Below are 23,836 nucleotides of genomic sequence, written 5' to 3'. Positions count from 1 at the left end.
TAACATTAAACATCGAAAAGACTCACTATATGCAATTCAGAAACTGTAAGATGTTTCCACCCAGCATATGGATAAAGTATGATGAAGAGCAGACAGAAGAGGTTGACAGTCTTAAATTCCTGGGATTACAACTTGAAAATAAATTCAGTTGGGAGGAGCACACCACAGAACTGCAGAAACGCCTTAACAAATCTGTATTCGCAATTCGAGTGTTAGCAGACATAGCCGACATAAAAGTGAAAAAGCTTGCATACTTTGCCTACTTTCATTCCATAGTGTCATATGGTATAATATTTTTGGGTAACTCTTCAAGTCAAACAAAAGTTTTCAGAGTCCAAAAGCGTGTAATACGTATTATTTGTGGAGTAAATTCATGGACGTCCTGTAGAAACCTCTCCAAAGAACTGGGTATATTAACTACTGCCTCTCAGTATATTTACTCATTAATGAAATTTGTCCTAAATAATATATCTCTTTTTCCAACATACAGCTCAGTTCATACATACAATACCAGGAACAAAAATGACCTGCACAAGGACTTAAAAGCACTTACTTTAGTTCAAAAAGGGGTCCACTACTCAGGAACACTTATCTTCAATAATTTGCCAGCACACATAAAAAATTTAGTTACAAATAAAGATCAGTTTAAAAGGAGTCTTAAAGACTTACTAGTGGCCAACTCCTTCTACTCCAATGACGAATTTTGTAATAGAAACAAATGATGTATTGTATATACTCATACCATTGGTATTGTTAGTTCAGCTTAAAAAATGATGTATTGTATATACTCATACTATTAGTATTGTTATTTCAGCTTTAAAAAAAATTGACATGTTCCACATCCACGAGGATCTCCTCAGCACGGATCTGTGGAACGAAAAACTAATCTAATCTAATCTAACATTAATGCATGCAAATACAGACGAGATTGTCCCAAGCGAAGAATAAGAACTACAACTCAAAAATCATACTCCAACTAAGAAAGTAATTCTAAAGGAAGTAACTGAATCTGATCCGAAGATGACATTTTTAGAGAGCCATGATAAATATGTAGTAGACGCTGAAGAATATATCATCGGACTAGTAATTCGACACATAGTAACGTGGAAGATGTATCCAATGCTGAAGTCTTGAACGATGTAGCACATCTGAGGTCAATGCAGGAAGACGAAGAGGAAGAGGAAACATATGTTAGACGGTCCAGAAGTTGTCAAAAGACATTTACTGGTTTACAGAGGAAACTCAACGTCGACGGCAGCGGGCATGGACGGCCGGCCAGCAGGGTACTGGCACCAAGTCCCATGAGGAAGTTGGTGCTGGTGGCAGGTGCAGCCTACTCTCCAACACAGCGCTGCTGCTGGCGATGCCAGTCATCTCGTTGTCTGTCGTAACCCTGGTGTCATAGCTGTGCTGTTGGTTTCCACTGACGAGAAGTGAACCCCTAAATCGAAATTTACACTCGTTTATATGCTTCTGGCGCCCATTTGTTTCAACTGAAACCAGGCACCTAATCACGTCGCCCATAACAAGAGGCTTTCCCTTGAGTGGTGAAATCGGCCCGCTGGCAACACAGTTACTACTATGTGGTACAGTTTACTGCTGTGCATGGATATCCTGGTTTCGCAGTCCCATTGCGCATGTATTAAATTGATCATCATGTCACCACACTGGTGGCTACCGATTTGTGGCTGTTAACGTAATTCTCCATGGTAGCTTCTGCACTACATCTCATTACTTTTGGTGAAGAATTATAATTTCTGCTCAAACGCTGGGTAGCACACTACACTGCCCCACTCCACAGAGAAGACCCAGTCCCTCCGGTCTTGCTCCGACCCGGTTCTCTACTATGATTACCTTTACCCTTAATCTGTAAAGCAACTACATAATACCATATTGCCTACCTCTCAACTACTACACTGCTACATTAAGTTCTGACTCCATAAACTTATTTTTAGTTTCTTGCACGTATTGCTTAATCTCACATCACTCAAGGGCCCCAAGCAATGCTAATGAACTCAAATATTATCAGACTTCTTCACTACTTGACATGTTGACATGCTTATGAAAAACACTCTCCAACTTTCCGTTCCACACCTACAAACTAAAGTGATCCTTTTTTCTCAATAAATTACACCTAACATACGAAATTCAATAAAACGTGATCTCGTTTCATTAAACTCTTACGTTTGGCATCTCCTTTGTTTACCTGGCGGTTTCTTAACACTATGCTTTGAAACAACTTTGCAACTCTATCCTTGTGACAACAGTTCTCCTTACGCTTCCCAAGACAACACACTATGAAAACTATCCTTACAAGAAAACCACATACAGCACTACCATTCACATCACTGTGACAGGTAGTCCAAATTATTCCTACCACTGTAGCTCCCCTTACAGACTGAATTCTGCTCGAGTGCTTGGCTGAAATGGCTCTAAGCATTATGGGACTTAACATCTGAGGTCATCAGTCCCCGAGACTTAGAATTACTTAAACCTGTTTAACCTAAGGACATGACACACATCCATGCTCGAGGCAGGATTCGAATCTGCAACCGTAGCAGCAGGGCTGTTCCAGACTGAAGCACCTAGAACCGCTCGGTCACAACGGCCGGCGAAATATTTGGTTTTCCGGCACTTTTTCTCATCCAAAACAACTTTCTGAGGTCTGGTGACACTGTATCATGCGAGTTACCCCTTAATGTATTTGGACATAGTTTCAGTGATTTGCCTGGTATAATAGAAGCATCCCATGACAGTTCCATACTGGCAACAGTTTTCTGTCACTGAAGGTTAACTTTGGCATGATGTTCACTCAGAACGTCTACTTTCAGACTCGCTTTGCACCCTTCACCCATTTCATTTTTTTCATGTACAACAGACCGTGGCTATGCTGTAAACACTCGCTGCGCATGTCAGATGCATGCTCTGCAAGGTTGTGACACACCACTTGAGCTCGCGCCACATCTCAATCTCTGGCATACACTTATCAACAGTTTCAGCTCTATCGACTTGATCATCCATTCTATGAGCTCGTCTCCTTTTTCTTTTCCTCTGTTCACCTCACTTCTGGGGAAATACAGGTGTCTGTACCGACTCTGCCTCAACATCTGAAACAACTTCTTGTGCATTCCCTGTAGTATCGACAACAACAAAATCGTCTGCAATTCCATTCGGCATGACGCAAATATCGCTGACACATCCACTTTCGTGTGTACTACTTTCTTCAGCGCCATGGAGATCACATGGCCCTTGACTATGCTTGTGACACTGCAGCAGTATGTGAAGACAGCTGTGCGTGGGGGTACGACTTGCCGCCCTCTGACAGGTGTCAGACGGTGGCTGGTGTAATAGTGCCAAGTTCCACTGGCAGCAGGCATAGATGGCTTGTTGGTGGGGCTGTGACTCCAAGATCTGTGGACTTAGTGCTGGCGTCAGCACCACCCCATCTCAAATCCATGGTTCCTGATCGTTCTACACAGCTGTCTCACTGCCGTTGTATCCTTGGTGTTGTGTTGGTGTGTTGGTTTCCAGCAAAGAAATTCGAACTCTGGCAGTCATTGTTTTTACCATGAGACTTTCCCTGGCGTGGTGACTTTTCCCTGCTAGCTACACGGTTATCGCTATGCTGTACAGCTTACCTCTGCACCCAGCTCTCATGGCTTCACGATCACCTTATGTGACCTTGTGACCCACAAATCGCCACAGTGGCGGCTGCCGATTCGCAACTATTAATGCCCTACAGTGGCTTCCCAACTACTAGTCGTTATTTTTGCTAAAGATTTATAATTCCTGCTTAAATGCTGGGTAGCGGCACTACAATACAAAGGGTAGTACAGAGCATTAGATCCTGTGTTATTTGTCAGAGGGCAAAAGTGTCAAATGCTATCAGTAGAGGACATGAATGTAATCACGCTGGATATATATTTTGGTAGCGGTGGGGCTTTTCTTGAAAGTTATAAAATTATTCCCCTTACATAAAGCGACACCAAGGTTATGCACAAGATGGCTCTAGATTGCTTTGTAAATGTGGCTAAGCCAAAGTGAGAGCAGTCAGATAACAATGCTCAATTTTGCTTGAAGAGATGGAAAGATGGGATGGCTGTAAATCAAACAGAAGTGATATACATTTCCATGTATCATCCTTTGAGTAACTCAGCAGAACACTACGTGAGAGAAATAGGATGAGTTTGCCATGCCTATTGCATGACAATCATTGATACTGGAGCAAAAACACGATAGAATTTGAGAAGCTAATGAATACGCTGAACCATGAGAGTGCTCGTTTTGCCCCAGAAGAAGTCTTGAGAGAGATGAGGACCAGCTGTTTAGTAGAAGGATTATTAGAATTTCCTCCGTGGAGTGAAACTAACGTTAATGACAAAAAGAAATTGCTTGGAGTCTAGATGCAGAGATAAGCTGAAGCTAGGATTCGCCATCATGACAAAAGATTAAAACTTCCTATGTTCAAACCTGATAATTTGGTTCTAGTGAAAAATCACAAGAAATCAAGTGAAATCAGACATGAAATCAGTAACATTAAATTCATTCCTCAAGGACCATTTAAAATTCTGTATGCACCATATGCAAATACAAATTATCTATAATATCCAATATCGGGGAAGCACTTAGGCATAAGAAACACTGTAGATTTAACAATCTATAAGTCATGAGTTTCTCAGGACACTGCTCAGATGTGAAGTCTAAGGGAATGATAAAAAGATAAACGTATGTTAGCTTAAGTAAACAGAAAATGGAGATCAATAATTTGTCATATTTATTATTTCGATCTATGTTTATGTAGAAATAGGCGTTAAAAGCACATTCTATTACATTTTACTTTAGTTATAAAAAAGGATCGTATCTAATTACATGTAAAAATCCAAAAAGTGAGCTTCTAAGAAAGCCTTAACAAGTAAAAAAAAATTTGTTATTGTTCACAACAAATCAGTGACGTAAAAGAGGTGGAAATGTGGAATTAGTGTGCAAAGACTCACCTGATGCAAAAATAGAAAACTGTGTGTGAAAGGTTGGTAATGAATGATAGACGCTAGATGGTACATTGTTGCTTGAAACATTTGAACTTCAAGTTTAAATTTGAAAACGTGTTAGGTGTTTCTATTTTTTTTTGTGTGTAGAATTAAATGTGTTTAGTGACAGAAGTGTTATGTTGAAATTAAGTAAAAGATATTCTGCTCAAAATGAGGAATGACATGAATTTACATGTTGCTGTTCTTATTTTTTGGAACAGTTACACATCTTACTAATGAATAGAAGTGTTTAACAATGTTTTTTGAATGTATGTTCTGTACATAAAATTAGTGTGCCTTACTTTGTTGGAAAATATAAATCTGAAATAACGTTTTTGAGGATTAATGGTTACGTTTCGAAGACACACATTTCGGTGTAGTTATTCTGCTAGGATAGCGCAGTGAAGACTGAGGTTTATTTAATATAACAGAAAATATTGTAATGAGCATTTACAAAAAACTTTAGTATTGTTTTCGAAGTCTTGGAAGACCAGTACAGATATGTAAACTACTCAGCAACTCTGTACTCTTTGACTTCGTCTAAATGAATGTGGATTTCATATTAGTAATTTTTGACAACATTTCTCCTGGACAACAACGGTAGTCAGCCGGAGTGGCCGTGCGGTTCTAGGCGCTACAGTTTTGAGCCGAGCCACCGCAACGGTCGCAGGTTAGAATCCTGCCTTGGGCATGGATGTGTGTAATGTCCTTAGGTTAGTTAGGTTTAATTAGTTCTAAGTTCTAGGTGACTGATGACCTCAGAAGTTCAGTCCTATAGTGCTCAGAGCCATTTGAACCATTTTTGACCAACAACGGTTTTTGTTACTATTTTAAAATGAACATAAACAATACCGACCGCAACAAACCTTTATTTTTGTGTTTACTGACCATCTTCAGATCTCATACTGAAATATGAATACAGGTGTGTAATTATTAATGCAAATTCATGCCATCCAACTAAACAGAAAAAAGCCTTTTCCAAATCTATGATTCACGAAATACTTAAATTGCCTCTCGGACCAGATACAATCCAAAAAGAGCTAAACATTTTAAATCGAATTTGCAAAGGTAAGTGTTTTAACCCCAGTGAAGTTGATTATCTGCTTTGCAAATTATAACAATTTGATAGCAATCTTATTATTCCCAACAGCAAATTTACCAAAATGACATACATGGGCTTAATTTCTGACAAGATTAATAACTTGTTCAAGAGAACCGATCTGACAACAGCCTTACAACTAATAACCTTTTGCAGAATAGGCTGAAACATACAACTGGCAACTGCAGTAATACCTACCTCAGTTCTGGTATTTATAAAATATTATGTAAAGATTGCAACAACACTTCATGCATGTCTCATAATAAATCGGTATTGTGAAACACCTAACACGCCACAATCAGTCAGAAGGATCTACAATGAATAACTTAAAAATTATTCACAATGCACCTAATGGATTGTTACTTAACACATTAGAACAGATAGAAATTTATGGACATTACAAAAATAAACCATCGTGCATACATTATGAGCAATTCGAATTCAGAGAAAAATATTTCTATGATCTTTTTGAAGAGTGAGTACAGAATATTCGTGCTCTTCCATTCATCTTTTATTCTTTCTTTTATTTTTTATGGCATGGTTTCGTGTTTGTAATAAACTTTGTGCACCTTATTTTAAATTCTTGGCTGCTTATGTTCTTATTTTTTATTCATGACTGTCTTAATAGGTCCAGTTTGTATCCAGTGCCTCCCTTCTTTGTGTTATTGGTTACTTCATTACATTGTTTTTACAGCCTATCATTTTTGTACATCTTTCACTTGCCATTCAGGAGTAAAACATTAGTCTTCTAACTTGTTGACAACTATTTTGAAATTGAGTGCAAAATTGGTGTAACACACTATGGATTCATTTAGTGAAGAAAATCTGAATGATTCTGGTTCTGATCAAGAATAAGTTCCACATGCTTCTTCATATGCAGATGACTCTGATTATGAAACCACTAAAAGGAAGCTTAAAAAGAGAAAGGTGAAAAGACAAACCAATGATGAATCAGCAAGACTCCAAGCATTTGCTGAGTCAGCGCCTATAAATGATCCACAAAGTAAAAGATGTAACCCTACTCTCACATATCCTGGAAATGATGGTCAAATGCCAAGTACCTCAACTAAAATAACGGTTACTGTCGTTGAACGAGATAAAATTCCTGATCTGGATGCGGGCTGAAACTTTATTGATGTTGAAGATGACCCTCCTGCCATTCAAAATAAAGGTAGAAAGAGAACAAAGAATCCTGATTTGTGGAAACGAAAAGTAAAGAAGATGGAATGTGTTACTGGCAAGTACAAGAAGTTTAGTTTCCATCATTGCAATTGTCCTAAAAAACTGTGAGGTTAATGTTCCTGAAGAAGACAGGCAGTGCAATTTTGTAAGGTTCTATTTCATTGACAAAGACGGTGAATTAGCTCAAAAAAGTTTATCTGTGGACTGGCTGCAATGAATAATGAAGAAGCGGTCATACAGTACAACAGAATCACGTCGTACATTCACTTGTACATACATCTTAAAGAAACAGGATGGTACTAATGTTAATGTGTGCAGACTTTGCTTTCCAAAACACATTTCAAATTTCGTCTGGTTGGATAGATTGTGCTGTTACTTCTTACAAACAAAAGGGAGAAGTCGCTATAGATAATCGTGATAAATGTGAACCTGCAAACAAAACTCCTGCAGAAGGCAAACGTCAGGTTAAAGAACACATAGCATCATTCCCATGGTACCACTCACCCTATTCCAGAAAGGTCAATCCAAATCAAGAATGCCTTAGCCCAGAACTGAACACTGCCAAAATGCATCGTTTGTATTTGGATGGGTGTAAGGAACGAGATTACACCCCAGTAAAGGTATCTCTTCACAATCAGATGTTTACTTCAGATTTCAATCTTTCATTCCATCCACCACATTCTGATAGGTGTAGAATTTCTAAAATTAAGAAAACAGAAATAGCAGCTTCAACTGATGAAAATGAAAAGAAAATGCTGGAACTGTCACATCAACTACGCCTTCGAAGAGCTGAACTGGCGAGATCACAGATGAAGGAAGATGTAGAACTGGCCAGATCTGATCCTGAGATGTGTGTTATAGCATTTGATTTGCAGAGTGTTCTTTCATTGTCTAAACTCCCAGTTTCTGAGATATACTATCTCCGGCAGAGGCACAAGCAGGTAGAGGATTGCAAGAAGTTGCTTCATTTATTTTGCATTACGTGAAAAATCTTCCCTTGCATGTTTGGAAATTGGTCTGCTATAGTGATACTTGTGGGGGATAAAACAGAAATTTCAATATTTCTTATGTTGCTGTATGTTGTTACGAATCCAGAGATTAGTGTTGAGACAATTAATTTGAAATTTTTTGTATGAGAACACTCTTTCATGGCCTGTGACCAGGATTTCTCATGTATAGGTAATGGGATGAAGAAAGAACAATATATTTTTGATGCTGGAAGTCTTATTTGAGTTATTGGAGCGGCAAAGAAGAAAGGAAATAAATTTCAAATCACTCATCTACAGGAAGACGATTTTAAAAGCATCAGACCTTTGTAAGAGGTAACTCTTAAGAAGATAATATGTCTGGATAGTGACAAGATCAACTGATTAAAAATACAGCGGATGAAATTCCACAATGAAAAACCTTTTTAAATCGATTCTTCTGAAACAGTAAATCGAGTTATGCCATACAGGTCCATGAATTGCAAGAAATCCAGAAAAGGAAGTCAGATACATCAACCAGATTGTGTCACGCATTTGAAGCTATCTGAGCTGCAGAAACCTACAATAACACAAGCTAAAGCTAAAGATTTAGGGAAGCTGATGAAATATGTTCCTCTCATCCAGCACAGCTTTTATGTATGTAACCCACAATTTAGGCACCGAAAATGCAATATTTAAGTTCATGTAGAGAGCAAATATTTACATCCAATAATATCATTCCAAGTTGTTGTTGTTGTTGTTGTTGTTGTGGTCTTCACTCCTGAGACTGGTTTAATGCAGCTCTCCATGCTACACTATCCTGTGCAAGCTTCTTCATCTCCCAGTACCTACTGCAGCCTACGTCCTTCTGAATCTGCTTAGTGTTTTCATCTCTTGGTCACCCTCTACGATTTTTACCCTCCACGCTGCCCTCCAATACTAAATTGGTGATCCATCGATGTCTCAGAACATGTCCTACCAACCGATCCCTTCTTCTAGTCAAGTTGTGCCACAAGCTCCTCTTCTCCCCAATTCTATTCAATACCTACTCATTAGTTATGTGATCTACCCATCTAATCTTCAGCATTCTTCTGTAGCACCACATTTCGAAAGCTTCTATTCTCTTCTTGTCTAAACTATTTATAGTCGACGTTTCACTTCCATACATGGCTACAGTCCGTACACATACTTTCAGAAACGACTTCCTGACACTTAAATCTATACTCGATGTTAACAAATTTTTCTTCTTCAGAAACGCTTTCCTTGCCATTGCCAGTCTATATTTTATATCATCTCTACTTCGACCATCATCAGTTATTTTGCTCCCCAAATAGCAAAACTCCTTTACTACTTCAAGTGTCTCATTTCCTAATCTAATTCCCTCAGCATCACCCGATTTAATTCGATTACATTCCATTATCCTCGTTTTGCTTTTGTTGATGTTCATCTTATATCCTCCTTTCAAGACACTATCCATTCCGTTCAACTGCTCTTCTAAGTCCTGTGCTATCTCTGACAGAATTACAATGTCAAAACCTCAAAGTTTTTATTTCTTCTCCATGGATTTTAATACCTACTCCGAATTTTTCTTTTGTTTCCTTCACTGCTTGCTCAATATACAGATTGAATAACATCGGGGAGAGGCTACAACCCTGTCTCAGTTCCTTCCCAACCACTACTTCCCTTTCATGTCCCTCGACCTTTTATAACTGCCATCTGGTTTCTGTACAAATTGTAAATAGCCTTTCGCTCCCTGTATTTTACCCATGCCACCTTCAGAATCTGAAAGAGAGTATTCCAGTCAACATTGTCAAAAGCTTTCTCTAAGTCTACAAATGCTAGAAACGTAGGTTTGCCTTTCCTTAATCTAGCTTCTAAGATAAGTCGTAGGGTCAGTATTGTCTCACGTGTTCCTATATTTCTACGGAATCCAAACTGATCTTCCCCGAGGTCGTCTTCTACCAGTTTTTCCATTCGTCTGTAAAGAATGCGTGTTAGTATTTAGCAGCCGTGGCTTATTAAACTGATAGTTCAGTAATTTTCACATCTGTCAACACCTGCTTTCTTTGGGATTGGAATTATCATATTCTTCTTGAAGTCTGAGGGTATTTCGCCTGTCTCATACATCTTGCTCACCAGATGGTAGAGTTTTGTCAGGACTGGCTCTCCCAAGGCTATCAGTAGTTCTAATGGAATGTTGTCTACTCCCGGGGCCTTGTTTCGACTTAGGTCTTTCAGTGCTCTGTCAAACACTTCACTCAGTATCATATCTCCCATTTCATCTTCATCTACCTCCTCTTCCATTTCCATAATATTGTCCTCAAAAACATCGCCTCTGTATAGACCCTCTCTATACTCCTTCCACCTTTCTGCTTTCCCTTCTTTGCTTAGAACTGGGCTTCCATCTGTGCTCTTGATATTCATGCAAGTGGTTCTTTTTTCTCCAAATGTCTCTTTAATTTTCCTGTAGGCAGTATCTATCTTACCCCTCATGAGATAAGCCTCTACATCCTTCCATTTGTCCTCTAGCCATCCCTGCTTAGCCATTTTGCACTTCTTGTCGATTTCATTTTTGAGACGTTTGTATTCCTTTTTGCCTGCTTCACTTGGTGCATTTTTGTTTTTTCTTCTTTCATCAATTCAATTCAGTATCTCTCCTGTTACCCAAGGATTTCTACTAGCCCTCGACTTTTTACCTACTTGATCCGCTGCTGCCTTCACTGTTTCATCCCTCAAAGCCACCCATTCTTCTTCTACTGTATTTCTTTCCCCCATTCCTGTCAATTGTTCCCTTATGCTCTCCCTGAAACTCTGTACAACCTCTGGTTCTTTCAGTTTATCCAGGTCCCATCTCCTTAATTTCCCACCTTTTTGCAGTTTCTTCAGTTTTAATCTACAGTTCATAACCAATAGATTGTGGTCAGAGTCCACATCTGCCCCTGGAAATGTCTTACAATTTAAAATCTGGTTCCTATATCTCTGTCTTACCATTCTATAATCTATCTGAAACCTTTTAGTATCTCCAGGGTTCTTCCATGTATACAACCTTCTTTCATGATTATTGAACCAAGTGTTAGCTATGATTAAGCTATGCTCTGTGCAAAATTCTACCAGGCGGCTTCCTCTTTCATTTCTTAGCCCCAATCCGTATTCACCTACTACGTATCCTTCTCTTCCTTTTCCTACTGTCGAATTCCAGTCACCCATGACTATTAAATATTCATCTCCCTTCACTACATGAATAATTTCTTTTATCTCATCATACGTTTCATCAACTTCTTCATCATCTGCAGAGCTGGTTGGCATATAAACTTGTACTACTGTATTAGGCATGGGTTTCGTATGTATCTTGGCCACAATAATGCGTTCACTATGCTGTTGGTAGTAGCTTACCCGCACTCCTAATTTTTTATTCCTTATTGAACCTACTCCTGCATTACCCCTATTTGATTTTGTATTTATAACCCTGTATTCATCTGACCAGAGTCTTGTTCCTCCTGCCACCGAACTTCACTAATTCCTACTATATCTAACTTTAACCTATCTATTTCCCTTTTTAAATTTTCTAACCTACCTGCCCGATTAAGGGACCTGACATTCCACGCTCTGATCCGAGAAACGCCAGTTTTCTTTCTCCTGATAACGACGTTCTCTTGAGTAGTCCGCGCCCGGAGATCCAAAAGGGGGACTATTTTACCTCCGGAATATTTTACGCAAGAGGACGCCATCATCATTTAACCATACAGTAAAGCTGCATGCCCTCGGGAAAAATTACGGCTGTAGTTTCCCCTTCATTCCAAGTAGAAAGAACAATTTTTGTAGCTATAATAGTTAATTTATTCGGTTTCTTTAACTTTCACTCCTTTTTCCTAAAAATAGAAAACTTGGGGGTTGCACCATTTCTGCAGCAAACGCCTCATTGATTCCTCCTTCATTTCTCTAAATAATAATTTTAACGTCCTGCCCATTGCTACTTTGCGGACTTTTTGTGACTGTAGAGAACTACAGTCACAGTATCGTTCAACTTCTGACTTCTTATGCGTTTGTTTTACATTTATAACTACGTAGTTGGGGCCCTGGCGTATTATGTTGTAGTGATGTATCTTCCATTTCTATACATATGACATTGCGTACACCTGTAAACAACTATGTTCACAGTTCTTCTAAACATTAGTTTCCTTATGTTTGTTTTTTATGTCTGTAACTCTCTCGATGGGTCAGTGAGATTTTGTGCCGTAGTTCTTTTCGAGGAACTGATGTTTTCCATGCTTATGGTATCATGTATTCTACTTTACTTGTTATCTTTTAGGTTACCTAGTCAATGTCATCTAGACACATAATACGACAGTTGTCTTACTTGCACGCCACTATTTTGTAACAACAAGTCACTGTCGCAACTTTGAAATCTTCACCTGTGAAACGTGCACATCGACACCTTCACGCCTCTTCGATGGTAAATAACGGCGTAAAAAAAAAAAAAAAAAAAAAGTTCGAATGGCTCTGAGCACTATGGGACTCAAGATCTGAGGTCATCATGAGGTCATCAGTCCCCTAGCACTTAGAACTACTTAAGCCTAACTAACCTAAGGACATCACACATCCATGCCCGAGGCAGCATTCGAACCTGCGACCGTAGCAGTCACGCTGTTCTGGACTGAAGTGCCTAGAACCGCACGGCCACTGCGACCGGCTTAACGGCACTGTCACTACGATCTAAGAACAATACGCAATACCTGGCACGCATTCCTACATGTCGACCTGTGGCTCATACGTATTTCACATCCAGCCGCGGTCACACCTCGAAATCCTGTTCCACTGGATGGTGCATGTCGATATGACAACGCCGTCTCCATGGGAACCATTGGCGTCGCTTAACCACCATCTTTGCTGTAATATAATCTACGAGTTTGCGATTAATCCCCACAGATGGTTATCGGTGTTCAAACAAGTGATTATGGTTGGTTATCTCTTTTTTTATATACTTTTTATAACACTGACGAAATGTTGCTTATAGCAGTTTCTTTATATAAGATACCGGTTTCTTCATTTGTTATTAGCTTTCGTGTAATCATTCTGTATATACCTTACTGTTATAACTGTTTTACGTCCTGTATGCCTGATTGACTATCGCTGATGTAATTCGGTGTGCAGTAGGCGGAGCATCGCGTATTTAAGCAACAGCTTCATTGCTCTCTTTAATAGTTGACATTCATGAAGTTGGTAACGCCTACTCCGTTCACAGCCACCGCCTACCAACATGGGTATAATTTCTTGTTTTATTGTTTGTTATATAAGATGTATTTTATATGTTACTACTATTTGTACACATCCATCTTAAACCATTCTATGTTCATATTTCAGTGTGAGGTCTGAAGATGGTCAGTAACTGACCGAAACTGGTCACCACAAAAATACAGTAAATATTTCTTGCGGTCGAGACTGTTTATGTTCATTTTAAATTTGTTATTGGTTTTAAGGTTATTACAATGTACATTTATTAAATATAAACTGGCCGTAATTATCTCAGACTAACACAATATCAAAGGACAAACTAATTATAAACAAAGACAACTCAGGGACCCACTATAGATTTTAGCTCCACATTGTTTTGATGACCTAGCAGCGCCGCGTGGCGAGAAAGTGAATCATGGAGAAAGACTCGGAGGCAGGCTTGTTATGAGTGCTGACGTGAGCATCTGTCCATTCGGACGTTCTGATATGAAATTTTGTATGTGCTGTTTGGAGACTAATATTTGGTGTGGATACATCATTTGTATGAAAAAGTTGTCTCTGAAAAAGACAAGTCGCGGGATGCAGATTTTTTCAGACTTTATCTAGATGGAAAAGTTGGACGCAGCAACGTCAAACATAATGGCGGCGGCGGGCGTAACGACCCATTGCATTTTATTCCGTTTTTATTGATGGACGAAGAACCAATCATTAACTTTAGGTTTCTCGCTTTTCTCATTTCTGCCATTTCTCTTTACGTTCGTCTTTCTACAGATTACTCTCGAGCCTCATCTTGGACACATTAGACTATTCATTTCATTCAACAGATCTTCACCTTCAGTGAGAATAGCATTGTGATCAGTGACTCTTATCATTGAAATCCTTTCACCTTGAATTTTAGTCCCACTCTTGAACCTTTCTTATATTTGCGTTAGTGCTTTTCGATATATAGATTGAACAGAATGAGTGAAAGACTGCTCCATGTACAGCATTGTCTTGCTTAAGACCGAGCAGCGCGAGTTGCATTAAAAACTAAACTGTACGCCGAAGTTGACAGTCAATTGGACATGGAGATGAGCATATTATTGTGTTCTGTATCAAGTGATAATGTTCAGCGTCTGTAAGAAATACACATTTATTCCTGCGGACATGGACTGTTTCTAATTTAAATATTGTATTTTATTCAAACTACAACAGAGTGATCTAATATTTTATGTGAGCTGTGGTATCCACTCTACCTCCTCCAGAGGTAAATCTAGGCTTTCTAGGAACCAGTACAGTGGCGGCACGAATGGCTCGAGTAGTTTTTCGTCCGACACTACAGTAAATAGCTCAATCTGTATCTGCCTTCAACACTTCGGGACGAGGCTGCCTATCGTCCAGGTGTTTATCGTACCTTCGATGAAGATTACACTGAACATTTGGCTCGGAGAGATTTTCGAGCTTTGTTCGATGACAGGCTTTTTCGAGATTAGATATAATAGATACGTGTGACTGAGCACCCACAACAGTCTCCATATTTAACACCGGTGGACTTGTACCAATGAGGAACTGTACACGGTGTTCTGTACCAGAGGAAACCAGCTTCAATGGACTTCTACTTACGGGGAACTGTAAAGTCAGTATGCTATCACTGTTATGGTCTGCAGTCCGAAGACTGGTTTGGTGCAGCCCTCCAAGCTGGTGTATCCCACGCAAGCCTTTTCATTTCTGCCTAACTACTTCAACATACCTTCATCTGAACCTGCGTACTGTAACATAGCCCTCGTCTCCTTCTCCAATTTTTACCCACCACACTTCCCTCCAATACAAGACTGACCGTTCCTTCAAACTAAACTATAAATATAATTTCTCTCAGATTCAAACGCTTGCAAAATCGGATGGTCGTTCTGGATTAAAAATTTTGTAATGCTTTGCGTTACTCTGTCTCCATAGTTGAGTGATCAGTGTGGCTGACTGCCAGGCGAAGGACGCGGGTTAAATTACCGGTACTGCCACGGATTTTTCGTTAGTGAGATAGCTGGAACGGGGTTCATCGAGACTCGTTGCCGTTGAGGAACTTCTTTAACGAGAAGTAGCGGTTCCAATGTCTTCCGGTAGAGCTGTGTGTTGACCCCAGTCCCTCCACACCGCATCCAGATGACTAGGTTGGCTGAGAATGACACGGCGGTCGGCAGGTCACGATTGACCTGTTTGTAGCCAGAACAGCGGAGGTTCCCCTTTCCTACTCCCCTACACGTAAGTCTAAATTTATCCTAAGTAAAATTTCTTCCATTCCATAATTGCGGCTGTTACAGCAGCCGGTGTGATATTTCAGATAAAAATACTGTCTTGGTTGCGGAGGTTTTTATTTTCAAATTTCAATGACGCGTTTCGCCTGTCGTAGGCATCTTCAGATTATAGAAACTGGACAAGGCGCACACCGTCCATAAAATGATTACACGATGCGAATACATCGGCAAAATGCGACTGGACTATCAAAATGATGAAAATTCTCAATGCCTGCTAAGCGGTTCCTTACTCGTCGTCACGCGTAAGGGAAGCCGCATAAGTTAAAAACAGATGCATAGCAGAGATTCATGGAGCGGGAGTGCAACGTGTACAAGTGGTCCGCTGACAAATATAGAATGTGGAAAAGTGTGGTAATCGCACCTAGTGTGCAAGTAGTGCGGTAGAATCCCAAGTTTCTGCCTTCATTCATATGGAACATATGGTCTTGTGAAATCGGATGAATGTATTAGGAACACTGTATGTCTCGCCCATTGCGAAACAGCACTCAAACTTCTTCATCTCCTCAATGGAGCGGATGTACTGTTCATCGACCGATCCAGTAACAAGTGGTCTTTATCACACAGCTCTTAACGGTATTTAGACCACAGTGAATACGACAGAACTTTTTTATTTGTTTAGTGACTTTGTAACGTCCTCATTGGAAAATTTTATGAATTACTGTGCTGGTAAACTTCTTACGTTATTTGATTTTCAAACAGGTGAGCAAAACTGAACGTACCCAGAAATGTCTATCTTTACTTATTCTGATCAACACTAAACTGACACACAATATTTTTAGCGCAACGCAATCTGACTTTCAACAATCCCTACAAAAGAATGGCCCTGAATAACAATAACCTATACCTTTCATGAATCACTTACCTCACAAAAATCTTCATTACTCAAATCACTGCAATATCAGTTCATAACATCCAGTCTTACAAATTTCCTTTTTCTGACGGACACACGTCCAGATCGTCCGCTCTCAAAATTCTGCCATCTGTCTCCCCACATCCACCACTGCTGGCAGCTCACGTCCAACTGCCCAACGCTATGCGCTGTCCAGATCCAGCTACCCAACAATACAATAGCGAATATTGCAACAATGACAAGCAGCCACAGACTGTACACAGCACAGTCAGTGATTTTCATACAGAGCGCTACGTGGCGTTACCAACAGCCTTATTCCAACAATGTCAACCAGCCACAGACTGCACACAGAACAGTCAGTGATTTTCATACAGAGCCCTACGTGGCGTTACCAACATAAAAACCTAAATAGCCTACTTACAACTTTTGATTTCAAGACGAAAGGTGTGACGGTGAAAAGGAGGTAAAAGCCAGGGGAGAGAAGCGACCAATGGCACCAGACTCACCGCGAAGCGCAGCTCCCCGACTGGCGGCTCGGCGTACGGTATCCCACGGAAGGCGGTGTAGGTCGTGTTGTAGACGCTCTGGACGACGGTGCCCAGCAGCGTACCCTGCTGCACGGTGACCTGCACGTCCTGGGCCTGCGGAAACAAAGTCACAAGATGCAGCGTTTTTGAGCGACTGAGCAATATATTCGACGCCACCTTCGGTTTCTCAGCTCGACGCTTACGAGAAAAAAAAAAAAAAACTGTTTCTGTTTACTGACTAACAGCAAGTCGACTGGATATTAATAAAATGAGGCATTTCTTAAAATTTTCAGCCTTTACAAGCTGTGACTCCTGCCTCACTGAAAAGGACATTGTAGGTACACTAATGTTGTTTTTGTGGTCCTCAGTCCGAAGATTGGTTTGATCAGCTGTCCAAGCTACTCTATCCTGTGAAGGTTGAAAGGTCTCTGTGTATTGCATCACTATAAAAAAGAATTAAATTACCTAATTGTTCACATGCAAGCCCTAAATTAGATTTGCATTGAATATATTTTATGTTCCTAGATTTCGATCCTTGTCATTACCGTCTGTGTGAAAGTGCATGCGAATGTATTTTTCGTGTTTCCATTGTTAGCTAGTAGTATGGAACTCGCTGTCTGCTGTGGTCAGTCTGGCCAACTTTGGGTGTTCAGTCAAAGAAAAGAGGTTTGTGCCCTCTAAGTCATCTTTAGTGACTGTGGGTAGGTTGGTACCGGAAGCAACGCTTTTGAGTAAATTAATTTCAGTGTTCATTTGGTGAGAGTATTGACATCTTAGTGGTAACTACGCAACAAGTTAATAATTTCTTTAATTAATTGTAATTAATTTATTCTCAACTTCGTTTGGTGTCGACCCTAAATAATCAACTATAAAAGAAAATATCACAGCGGTTATTTCCATTAGCATTCGGTAGTGCAGTAGGTTTAAAAAGTTCCGCATCTCATTTCAGTATAACCCATTTAAAGTCTCTTCATCCCTGAATAACTACAGCAACCTTACATCCTTTTGAATTTTCTAACTGTATTCATCTCTTGGTCCCCCGCAACGATTTTTACTCCCTACTCATATCAACCGATCCCTTCTTTTAATCAAATTGTGCCACAGATATCTTGTCTCCCCAATTCTGTTCAGTACCTCCTCATTTAACACGCTATCTACTCATATAATCTTCAGCATTTTTCAAAAGTTTCTATTCTCTTCTTATCTAAACTGTTTATCGTCCATGTTTTACTTTCACACATGGCTACGTTCCACACAAATGCTTTTAGAAAACACTTCCTAACACTTATGTCTATATGCGATGTTAACAAATTTCTCTTTTTCTGAAACGGTTTTCTTGCTGTTGCCGGTCTACATTTTATATCCTTTTTGATTCGGCCATCGTCAGTTATTTTGCTGCCCAAAGAGCAAAACTCATCTACTACTTTTAGTGTCTCATTTCCTAATCTAATTCCCCCAGCATCGCCTGATTTAATGCGACTACGTTCCATTATCCTTGTTTTACCGTTGTTGATGTTCGTCTTGTATCCTCCTTTCAGGACATGGTTCATTCCATTCAACTGCTCTTCTTATCCTTTCTCTGACAAAAATACAATGTCATCGGCATACTTCAAAGTTTTATTTATTCTCCCTGAACTTTAATTTCAACTCCAAATTTTTATTTGGTTTACTTTACTGTTTGTTCAATGTGCAGACTGAGTAATATTGGGGATACGCTACAACCTGTATCACTCAGTTCTCGACCAGTGTTTCCCTCTCAAGACTTACAACTGCGGTCTGGTTTCTGTACAAGCTGTAAAAAGCCTTTCGTTACCTGCGATTTGCCCCTGTTACCTTCAGAATTTCAGAGAGTGTGTTTCAGTCGACATTTCAAAAAGCTTTTTCCAAATGTACAAAAATTATAAATGAAGGTTTGCCTCTCCTTAGCCTATCTTCTAAGAGAAGTTGTAGGGTCAGTTTTTCCATTCTTCTTTAAAGAAATCGTGTTAGTATCTTACGACCATGACTTACCTGGTAAATTTCATTCTTGTTAGCACTTACTATCTTTTGAATTGGAGTTATTCTTCTCTAAATCTGAGGCCGTTCTCATACACTTTGTCATGGATAGCTCTCCCAACGCTATCAGTAGTTCTGACGGAATGTCGTCTACTCCAGGAGCCTAGCTACGACTTATGTGTTTCAGAGCTCTATGAAATTCCTCCCGCGGTGTCATATCTCCCATTTCATCATCTTCTGTGTCCTCTTCCATTTCTATAATATTTCCTTCAAGTTCATCTCCCTTGTATAGACCATCTACATATTCCTCCGCTTTTCAGCTTTCGAGTCTTTGCGTAGGACTGGTTTTCCATCTGAGATGTTGATATTCATGCAGCTGGTTCTCTTTCCTCCACAGACCCCTTAAATTTTTCTATAAGCGGTATCTATCTTTCCTCTAGTGAAACATGCTTCTAAATCCTTACATTTGTCCTCTAGCCATTCCTCTAGCCATCCTATCAGTCTAAATTTTAGATGTTTTTATTCCCTTTTGCCTGCTTCATTCACTCCACTTTTATATAATGTCCGTTCACCAACAAAATTCAATATCTTCTTTGGTATCCAGTGATTTCTACTAGGCTGTTTTTACCTATTTGATCCTGTTCTGCCTTCACTATTTCGTCGTCAAGGCGACCCATTTGTCTTCTACTGTATTTCTTTCCTCTGTTCTAGTCAATCATTGCCCAATGCTCATTCTGAAACTCTCAACAGCCTCTCTTTCTTTCTGCTTATCCAGGTCCCATGTCCTTAATTTCCTACCTCATTGCGGCCAGGATCCAGTGATATAAATAGAATGTGATAAATACAGTCATTCAAGAACACTGTACAATGTTTTAAAAACGAAGGATAATTTTTCTCTTAGAGTAGCTCTTATTTACATGAACAGTTCCGCTGCCAAAAGGTAAATGGAGATCAAATGTAATTGTAAAATTACGATGAGGTTGTATCTGCATGCATGTTAAAGCTCCGGATGCCATCTCATCTGTCTTTGGAAATGTGTCTTTCAAATTTGATTAACTTTTATGTCTCATTGTGGATGCTTATGTATATTAGATTAAAGATTTATGGCTTTTATTGTAAAGTTGCTGTCAGACTGATGTTGTTCACTTATTGTTACACAATTTGGTTGTATAATACATTATCTGTGTCCTCTTCCATTTCTATAATATTTCCTTCAAGTTCATCTCCCTTGTATAGACCATCTACATATTCCTCCGCTTTTCAGCTTTCGAGTCTTTGCGTAGGACTGGTTTTCCATCTGAGATGTTGATATTCATGCAGCTGGTTCTCTTTCCTCCACAGACCCCTTAAATTTTTCTATAAGCGGTATCTATCTTTCCTCTAGTGAAACATGCTTCTAAATCCTTACATTTGTCCTCTAGCCATTCCTCTAGCCATCCTATCAGTCTAAATTTTAGATGTTTTTATTCCCTTTCGCCTGCTTCATTCACTCCACTTTTATATAATGTCCGTTCACCAACAAAATTCAATATCTTCTTTGGTATCCAGTGATTTCTACTAGGCTGTTTTTACCTATTTGATCCTGTTCTGCCTTCACTATTTCGTCGTCAAGGCGACCCATTTGTCTTCTACTGTATTTCTTTCCTCTGAAGTCAAACAAATGAGTGTTCCTCAGCAAATAGCAGCTTGCAAAAGCAGAGGCAACTTAAGTAGAACCTTTAGAATTAAATTATATCATCTCTGCTACTCAAATCCATTTAGAACGAGTTATAAGACGTAATTCAAGAAGATTCTCTTATAATCGCATGGGCTGGTGGTTCCATTCATTCATTTAACATCTGAAACTTGTTAATTTTTGTAGTTAAAGAGAGCAGCTGTTCACAGAACAACACTAATTTTCCTTTTTTTTATTATGACACTTGTTTTATGTTTACTGTTTACCTGAATCCAAACATACAATTATTTTTTTCCTATCATAAACAGTTTTTAAAGTAATTTTAGTATTTGTGATTAAAATATCGTTACAGACGTAATATGCTCAATGAAAGAAAAGTACAGATATCTGTTTAAAAGTAAATGGCCAATTTGAAGTAATTAGTTTTTCATTACCATGTCTTTGCAGATGAAAGTATTACACATTACATATCAGCAAATGATAGCACTTCCGACTTTTATAACGGCAGGAATCAGATACGTGTTTCTCAATTAGTGCTGAGCTAGAGTATCTAGAAGAGTATTTCAGTGAGCTGTTTTGTTTTCGTTTATTTGTTAAGCTGTAATCATGTTGAAGAGAAATAGTTTTAACAATCCAGATGCTTTTTAGTGTATTTGTGGACGCTTCATGATCGCCACGCAAAGACGGAACATAACTTCATTTGTTAAAAGCGTTTATTTTGCTTATTTTGGAGCTAAAATGTGAGATGAGGATAAATCATCGGCCCCTCGTGGAGTTTGTGGTATTTGCGTTCCGGAGTCAAGAAAACAGTCAAAGTTTGAATTAAAGTCCCTTAGATCTGGAGTTCAAGTGGTGTAGCGTTCATCAAAGAATCACCTGGATGACTGTTACTTCTGCATTTCTGCCGATGCTACTGCACTGTTATAATACGGAATACAGCCTATTCGGAAATACCACAAGCGTTTGCTGTTAATTTGTGAATTTAAGCAAAATTTCATTACTCCTGGCTTCTTCACTGTTGGCCAGACCATTAAAAAACTTCAGTACGCTCGATAAGATAATCGCAATTTGTTTTCGAATGTTTTCTCGCCCTTTACACACACCGACCAAAGTAGGCTCTTGGTCCTGCATTACGCTCATTACAAAACACAAGTCAATGCACGTTTCTAAGGAAGACTGCAACCACACGTGAACGCACGATCTCGCAGGAGAATAATGAATACAGCTGGCGCTCAATTTCCCAATACTGCTGCACTGTGTGTGTGACAACAAAAGCTCTGAAGCGAAGTGCTCTGTGCTCGCTGGTGATACAACGCGTCCTGGACTCGTCCACCGTGGCTCTTGAGGTCACAGCCCGAAGTTATAATGCCTGATGATGGGCATAAAAGAGCCCGAAACCGGTCGTATTCTAAATAAAAAGAACCTTACAACTGAAGCGGTATTTTCAACCTCTACTACTATAAAAGTACAAAAAGACTATTACACTAACAGATTAAAACAAATGACAGAAGTTATGACAAAAACACACTATAACTCTCATTTGTTGCTCTGCAACAATTCATAATACATAAAAATAAGACTCAAAATTGCAAGGCATGTTTCAGTGAGTTATATATAGGATGCAAAGCGATCTTAGAGTTCGTTGATGCATTCACTACATACAAATTTGGATATCAAGTAATGAAAGGAAAATTCATTTAAATGTATAGTTCTTTAAAATATTCGCAATTGTATATAAGAAAGAGAGTTTTTAAAAAGCATGCTTAACTGTGTGAAAAATGTGTTCGTCTTCTTACAGTTTAAACTGGATAAGACAGAAAGGTTCAAAGATGAAGACTGATTACAGAGATCATTATAACCTTGAACACATTGAGAGGACTCTAAAATCCGTCTTATAAAGGAAGAAGCTGGAATAAACTTCGAGAACATGCATATCCTCCAGTTTCTCATACTCCAGTTTTTATTTGGCTAGGACAGTAAGTAGAGGCAAAGGCGGTATTATAGGCCAGTGTTTGCCATATGGGCTATCTCAACATCTAACAAGCCTGCGCATTCTAGCGGCAACCTCGGTAAATATCAGTAGCAAGTTCGTGCAAGCGCCACAGAATGCACTGACGCAGTCAGTTATGTTGAACGTTAGTGGTGAGCTGCTTTGTGATTTTTTTCCATTTCAAAACTTTGAAAGGTAATAATTTACAGTTATATTAGACGTACTGCTAATGCTTAGTTAGCTGTTAACTTATTAACTAGATATTACATAAGTATTTAGCTCTCTAATGCTCCTGAAGTTGGTTAATTAAAGGTTGTTAATAACAGATAGTGACGTTTCACTTTCCTAGATGGCGAGGATGGTAATATGGACAATCGCTGTGGTGGTTATATGGGCTACCAACTGAACTACCCCATATTGAAAACCCTGCAAATACTATTTCAGATGCCTCGCAAAGTGGTGAATCCGCAATAGAAAAATAAATCCAGGTAATGTCGGAATCTGGATGACATGATATCTGCGATTAAAGCAGTTTCAGAAAAGAGATTGGGGTATTTAAAAGCTTCAAAACAGTTTTCTGTACCACGAACGAACGACTTTGCAAAGGCTAGTCCATCTTGGCTGAAGAAGCTGTGTTTGGAATGTTGGTGAGGAAACTAATTATGCCTAGTGAAATGGAAGCTGAACTTGTACATTATTTGATGATAATGGAACAAATGTTTTATGGCCTAACAAGAAATGATGTTAGACATTTGGCTTATCAGTTGTGCAACAGATATGGAGTAGATCATCCTTTCACTGGTGGCAGAGGCGCTAGGAGGACATGGTTTGACCATTTTATAAATCGTCATAAAGATTTGTTGTCAATTCTAAAACCCACAGCTATGCCATTCTCCAGAGCTAATACTTCCAATAAAGATGTAGTAGACAAATTTCTTGATATTCTTGAAGGTGAATACAAAAAAAAAAGTATGCTCCTGACCCCATTTTCAACGTGGATGAGACG

The 23,836-nt window shown here is 39.2% G+C and overlaps 1 protein-coding gene across 1 annotated transcript in view; it reads right to left on the bottom strand.

The window, feature by feature from the left end:
- Nucleotides 1-23,836, bottom strand: part of LOC126251802 (venom carboxylesterase-6-like) — a 131,903-nt gene that overhangs the window by 97,182 nt on the left and 10,885 nt on the right. The window contains exon 2 of the mRNA XM_049952440.1: nucleotides 17,150-17,284. Coding sequence (XP_049808397.1) covers nucleotides 17,150-17,284 — 135 coding nt within the window. The remainder of the gene's footprint in view (nucleotides 1-17,149; nucleotides 17,285-23,836) is intronic.

This window comes from Schistocerca nitens, chromosome 4 (assembly GCF_023898315.1).
Source record: "Schistocerca nitens isolate TAMUIC-IGC-003100 chromosome 4, iqSchNite1.1, whole genome shotgun sequence".
NCBI classification, from domain to species: domain Eukaryota; kingdom Metazoa; phylum Arthropoda; class Insecta; order Orthoptera; family Acrididae; genus Schistocerca; species Schistocerca nitens.
The sequence above is the reverse complement of the archived record's forward strand: the minus strand, read 5'-3'. Positions and strand labels throughout refer to the sequence as shown.